The 7,572-nt window shown below is 30.6% G+C and overlaps 1 protein-coding gene across 1 annotated transcript; it reads left to right on the forward strand.

Annotated features, from left to right (window-relative positions):
* Positions 1-3,583: 3,583 nt before the first annotated feature.
* On the forward strand, positions 3,584-7,063 carry LOC114295258 (uncharacterized). Its single transcript, XM_028239479.2, has 2 exons — positions 3,584-4,167; positions 6,433-7,063. The coding sequence occupies exons 1-2, from the start codon at positions 3,607-3,609 to the stop codon at positions 6,916-6,918; spliced, it is 1,047 nt and encodes a 348-aa protein (XP_028095280.2). The 5' UTR covers positions 3,584-3,606; the 3' UTR covers positions 6,919-7,063.
* Positions 7,064-7,572: the final 509 nt, after the last annotated feature.

Here is a 7,572-nt window from a genome sequence, read left to right on the forward strand (position 1 = left end):
TTTATTTGTATTTGGTCTAGCCAAAAAGAAATTATAATTTGATTTTTTAATATGATTGAAGTTAGATAAATATAAACGCTCACAGAGAGAAAAATGTGATTGTTGTTAGTTCAACGGTTATTTTTTTTAAATGTAGATTAGTCAGAAGAATGTCTATACATTTCAGAAGGTTAAAGAAAAAAAAGAGTAAGTATAACATTTTTAATTTATAACATTTTATAAATGCATAATATATGTATTGTTCATTAATTATAATACTAAGCCTTCGTTTGGCAATGACTTTTTTAGTTGGCTTTTTTGACTTTTTTAGCCTGTGACTTTTTTGTTCGTTTGGTATTCTTGATTTGCTTTTTTGGCTTTTTAGCTATGGAATAGTGGATTTTTTTTTTGTCTTTTTGTGATTTTTTGAATTTTTTTTTTGTATGCCCACAACAATTTAGATTTTAGTTATTTTTTTGTTTTATTTATTCAGTAAATTTCGAACAAATGTAATAAATTCTTATTTTTATTACTTTAATTATGCAATGTCAACATTTTCTTTTAAAATTACATATATTTTATGCTAACAGTATATAAATATATTTGACATAATATAAATAGTTTTTTTTTAAAAAAAAATTAATCTCGTGCATAGCACGGGTGATATGCTAGTTATCTATATATGTGAATTGTGATTTTTAAATATCTTTTTTTTTTTAAATGTCTTCTTTTTTTCCTTTTTTATATTATATTAAAGTTTAATATTTTGATATCAATCATATGTGTTGGACTTTTCAAGGAATTAAATATCTTTTTTTTTTATTATATTATATTAAAGTTTAATATTTTGATAATAATCATATGTGTTGGACTTTTAAAGAAAAAAAAAATTTTATGTGTTCTTAACGCATTAAAGTGTTATTATGAGAGATAATAATCATATGTGTTGAGACTTTTCAAGGAATTCATATGTGTTGAATTTCAAAGAATTTTTTTCGTGCTTGTACTTAATGCATTAAAGTATTATTATAAGGATAAGACTTGGGTTTGGAGAAGTTAATAAATGTTAAGGTTTTTTCTTTTTTTTAAATCAAAAAATCAGGAAATTTAGATTGGGAGATTAAAACTCCTACAAGGCTTGGAGTTAAAAACTCCTTTTTGCTTAATATATTTTCATGCTTATACTTGATGCATTAAAGTATTATTATGAGAGTAAGACTTGGGGGTTGGGAGAAATTAATAAATGCTAAGGTTTTTTTTTTAAAAAAAAATCAAAAAATTTAGATTGGGAGATTGGAGTTCCCACAAGGCTTGAGATTAAAAATCTCTTTTTACTTAATATATAGTATAGATTAATAATAGAAGAGAAGAAAAAACTTTATTGGCAGAACAAGACTACAAATTCACAATTTACATTTTACCATTAATAATAGAAGAGAAGAAAAGCTTTGATATTAGCAGACAACTAAAAACTACAAATTTTTTATCGTTGTAGATTAAATTACAAAAATAACATAAACAATATTTAAATATTCCACAAATGACAAAATGATGAGAGCGATGAGAAAATAAGCCACTTTAAAAAAAGGAGCAAATTATGATGGTAGTTTTTGTATTTTGATTTTTGTGTCATTTTGATCTCTATAATTTCAATTAGTTCAATTTTGACTCTAAATTTATAATTTTGTCTCAATTTGGTTCAATTAATTACAACTCATAGTATTTTTTTATAAAAAATATGCATATAAATGGCATGTGTCGGATTTTTTGCAAGTAATATTATAAATTTACTAAATTTAGCAAGTTAAACTCAATCAATTCAGTGATTATTTTTCGTCAAAAATACTAACGGCATTATCAAAATTGAACCAAAATAACACAAAATTTAAAATTAATTAAAGGTCAAAATTAAAAGTAAAGAGACCAAAATAATATAAGGGACAATATAGAGACCACGAATGTAATTCGTCCAAAAAACACATGAAATCTTCCCCGTCCCTTTCTTACTACCTCTAGCTTTTTTTTATGCCGTTGAAACCCAAAAGCTAAGTCAAACACCCAATGACTTTTTTTTAAGCTATACTCTAAAAAATGAACTTATAAGCTCTACTAAACGGGAACAAATCTAGCATTACTAATGAAACTAAGGAAAATATCAGCAAATAAGTATACTTATTGTATGCATGCGCTATCGTGTTGACATGCGCATTTTTCATACTTTTTTTCTATGTTCTTCCATATTGTCTCACTCGTAAACAAAAAATTTACTACGCTATTAATTGATAATACCATGTGAATAATAATTACTTGAAATCTCTTTACACTAATTCTAGTCACTTTAACCTTACTAAAAAATAGATCAATATAATTATACCAAACTTATAAGCTTATTGTAATTTTTTTAAATCACAAGGGTGATCACTATAATTTACCTATTATTTTTTTCTTGAATATCCTAACCCAATGAAATCATTTACTAAGGCTTAATGTACCATAATCCAACAAATCAGGGATCACATGAACACCATAAATTTTAATTAGTAAGCATAACCTAGTGAGCAGGACCTCACTCCCAATGTCCCAATACATATGCGTATATATATATATATATATAAATTTTAAACCTAAAAAAATATCAAACTCAAAAATATGAAAATATAATGATAGATAATGTGAAGGGTCTTGAAATCTCTTTATGTGAGACTTGCAAAGATTCATATGGAAATCAATTTGTTGCGACAGAAATGTATTGAAAAAATCTGTGAAGTAGAAGACCTATAGTTTAGTCCCTTTCGAGTAAAATTCTAATTTTGCTCGTATTAACAGTTCACTAATTTTACTTCAAAATGTGTCGTTTATGATTTTGATGGCCGCACCAAATACAGCATTGTCCCACTCGTAAAAATTTTTAACTACGCCATTAGCTAAGAACACCATGTGAATAATAATTAGTCTGTATGAACCTTACATGATTTCATCTTGTACGGAGCGTTTGTTTGGAATAATTGAATGAAGAGAGATTGCAATACAAAAAATTGTTAGTTCTAAGATAAATAGTCCGTGAACTATTTGACTATTAATTAGACTTTTATTTTTATAACCAAATAAGGGACTAGTAACTATATTAAATATAGAGTCCAATCACATGCCTCATGAAAAAAACGCCCCCTACTTGTATTATGTCCACTATCTTCATGTTGAAGACAAATTTGTAACATACTCGTCTTTTAATCAAAAGATGTTGAACTCAAGCCTATGACCCTTCTTTTCTCTTTTTGCTCTTTTGCTACAAAATTAGACTACAAATTAAAACTAATATTCATCAAGCCTTGTCATTTATGTTAGTTTATCAGTGTCATTTGAAACCATCAAGCACGTTTACAGTTTGATATGCCTTTTCTTGTTCTTTCTTGGCAAATCCCAATAGCCAATCACCCCCAAAACTTTTTCCTAAATCAATGGAATACCCTTCTTGGAACCATATCACCACAACACAAGTCAGCAGTATTTTCGTAAATATAGATCAGAATATGGGTTCATTCCCTAAGGAAATTGCTATTTATACCCTCTTGAAACACATTATCTACATCAAACCTTCAAAGTTCAAAACAAGAACAGAGAGAAAAGATGAAGAGTTTTTCGTCAAAAACATCTGCTATCCTACTAGTATGTCTCTTATTTGGAGCTTGTTTGGATGTTGAGGGTCAGGGTTGTAGCCCAAGTGGGAAAATAATGGGAAAGAAACCACCTCCGGGCCAATGCAACAAAGAGAATGACTCGGATTGTTGTGTCCAAGGCAAAATGTACACAACATACAAGTGTTCTCCAGCAATTTCTAGTCAAACGAAGGCAACGCTCACTATTAACAGCTTTCAGAAAAATGGAGATGGTGGTGGTCCAAGTGAATGTGATGGCAAATATCACTCCGATGACTTGCCAGTTGTGGCATTATCAACTGGATGGTACAAAGGAGGCAGTCGGTGCCACAACAACATCACCATTAGTGCTAATGGACGAAGTGTGGTGGCCATGGTAGTCGACGAGTGTGATTCAACTATGGGATGTGATCAAGACCATGATTACCAACCTCCATGTCCTAACAACATCGTTGATGCTTCGAAAGCTGTGTGGAAAGCCTTGGGTATCCCTCAAGATAACTGGGGTGACTTGGATATAACTTGGTCCGATGCTTAATTTCAAATTGTGATATAAGTATTTATATGTAATATTATCCTCTTTGTATTAGTAGTTGTCTTTGTGATTTGTTTTCCTAATACTATGAATGAAGTCTAAGAGTTGTGTTTTGTATGATATGTATTACAAATATTTAATATAAAAAAGTTTCTCTAGCAAGTTTAGACTATGTGGTATGTGGAAACAATTTACCAAAAAAAAGAATATCTAATATACATTAATAATGTATCAAATTTTTGAATTAGAATTGAATTTAGCTCTGTGGGTCATAAACTTTGGTGATGACCATCTTGTAAGTTGAACATCACAAGGAATGAGATAAATATAATAGTGATGTCAACTTTTGCACTTTCATTTATTTTTGTAAATAATATATTGAAGTGGATTCGACCAAACTGGGCTATTGGGCCTGTGGGACAAAGTTGTTCGAGCTCGTGCAGACCACCTGACCGAGTTGAACAGCCAACAATGGTCACCAACTTTACTGACATTACTCTTATCTTCTTGTTCTTCCTCTCTTTCTCCACTCTAATCACGTAGAGCAACTCTGACATTTCTATTTATTTTTTATTAATTAAAGTATAAAGAAGGAATGCTCTTTATTTTATCTAACTACTTTTTCAACTATGTACTCTAACGGTTGTTTTTATTTTACTTATTTATTCACAAAACTGTTTAAAGAATCTCTCAAGACTCTTCAAATTTAACTAGTTTGGAAAAAAATTGTAATTGTTAATACAACAATGCTAGATGGCTCGAAAAATCATGGCTCGAATCACTCAAAACGACATCGTTTTGAGTGTAAAACGATGTCGTTTTGACACATTTGAGCCACACAAATTCAGGCCACCAAGTATTTTTCTTGTTAAAATAGCTAGTGTAGTAATTAATCCATTTGAGGAAACAAAATAGCGATATGCTCTTAGTTAAGCATTAATTGGAGAGACCAAGCTACGGCCAGGCAGTATTGATCATGTTCTAAGTGTCAGCAAATAGGGTTCTTTGAAGGCTCCAACAAGTGTCGAAGCTCTAATTCATCTCGAGATGGTTTCATCCTTGTACATACATCCAGAGAAGAAATTATCACAACCTTAATATCATTAATGTTATTAGGATATCAAGTATATCATAGTTCACTGGATCATATGAGATTGCTTGGTGGAGGTATGGGGAGCTAGGATTTTTATCCGAGACAAAAGTTTATTGAGAACCATACACGAAATATTTTACTAATTGGCAAAATAGATAAAGAGGGGAAATAAAAGCAAGGTTCAAAACTAAAGGACAATAAAAATAGAGATAATTTAAAATTAATAATGATAAATTATGGGTACAATTTAGTAATTTTGAAACTCTGACTAAACTATATTTTTTATTTTATTTATCCATATGTCTACCCACTATTTACACTAATTTTGGTCATTTTAGCTTTACTAAAAGAAACATTGATGTAATAACAACAAACTTGTAAATCTTATTATATTTTTTTCTAAATCTCAAGCTTGATCACTATAATTTACCTATTATTTTTTCTTTAATCATGTCAACAAATCAGGAGCACATGAACAACATAATTTTAATTAGTAGGAACACCCTAGTTCCGCCCTTGCTAATGCTTAACTAATTTTACTCCAAAATGTCTATGATGTTGATGGCTGCACCAAATATTATATTGTCTCACTCGTAAACAAAAATTTTACTACGCTATTAATTGATAATACCATGTGACCAACAATTAGTCTGTATGAGCACCTTACATGATTTCATCTAGTATTGATGTTGAAGACAAATTTGTAGCATACTTGTCTTTAAACAAATATGTTGAACTCAAGACTATACCCTTCTTTTCTCTTTTTTCTCTTCTGCTACAAAATAAGATATTCATCAATCCGTGTCAGTTATGTTAGTTTATTAGTGTCATTTGAAACCATCAAGCACGTTTACATTTGATATGCCTTTTCTTGTTCTTTCTTAGCCAATCCCACTAGCCAATCACCCCAATACTTTTTCCCAAATTAATGAAATACCCTTCTTGGAACCATATCACCACATGACAAGTGGCCAGTATTTTCGTAATATAGATCAGAATATGGGTTAATTCCCTAAGGAAATTGCTATTTATGCCTCTTGAAACACTTTATCTACATCAAGCCTTCAAAGTTCTAAACAAGAATAGAGAAAAAATGAAGAGTTTTTCCTCAAAAACATCTACTACTAGTATGTCTCTTATTTACAGCTTGTTTGGATGTTGAGGGTCAGGCTTGTAGCCCAAGTGGGAAAATAATGGGAAAGAAACCACCTCCGGGCCAATGTAACCAACAGAATGATTCGGATTGTTTTGTTCAAGGAAAAATGTACACAACATACAAGTGTTCTCCAGAAGTTTCTAGCCAAACCAATGCAACCCTCACTATTAACAGCTTTCAAAAAGGTGGAGATGGTGGAGGTCCGAGTGAATGTGACGGTAAATATCACTCTGTTGACTTGCCAGTCGTGGCATTATCAACTGGATGGAACAAAGGACGCAGGCGGTGCCACAACAACATCACCATCAATGCTAATGGGCGGAGTGTGGTGGCCATGGTGGTCGATGAGTGTGACTCAACGATGGGATGTGATCAAGACCATGATTATCAACCTCCGTGTCCTAACAACATCATTGATGCTTCAAAAGCTGTGTGGAAAGCCTTAGGTGTTCCTCAAGATAACTGGGGCAACTTGAATATAACTTGGTCCGACGCTTAATTTCAAATGTTTGCTTGTGATATAAGTATGCCTAATATCATCTATATATTAGTTCTCATATTTCTGTGTTTCTGTTTTCTAAGTACACCATGTAATGTAATCTAAGAGTTGTATGTGCTGTATTATTGATATAAAAACTGCAAGAATTGCCTATAAGTCTAGTCCAAATGTGAAATCTTAGAGTGTAACAGTTTTCTTCAATATCAAGTCTCACAAATCATTGAAATTTCAAAGCAAATATTCAACTGTCAGCTCTCAATGTAGTAACCAAAAAGTTATGAACAAGAATACAAATCCAAATTTACATTTTACCATTATTATTAATTAATAATAGAAGAAAAACCTTTATTAGCAGAACAAGAGTACAAATTCACTATTTACATTTTACCATTAATAATAGAAGAGAAGAAAAACTTTGAAATTAGCAGACAACTAAAAACTTCAAATTTTTTATCATTGTAGATTAAATTACAAAAATAACATAAACAATATTTAAACATTCCACAAATGACAAAATGATGAGTGAGTGATGGGAAGAGATGAAAAATAAGCCACTTTAAAAAAACAGGAGCAAAGTACGATAATAGTTCTCGTATTTTGATTTTTGTGTCATTTTGGTCTCTATAATTTCAATTAATTCGATTGACTCTAAAT

The sequence above is a fragment of the Camellia sinensis genome, chromosome 2 (genome assembly GCF_055761805.1).
Source record: "Camellia sinensis isolate YWXY chromosome 2, ASM5576180v1, whole genome shotgun sequence".
Lineage (NCBI taxonomy): Eukaryota > Viridiplantae > Streptophyta > Magnoliopsida > Ericales > Theaceae > Camellia > Camellia sinensis.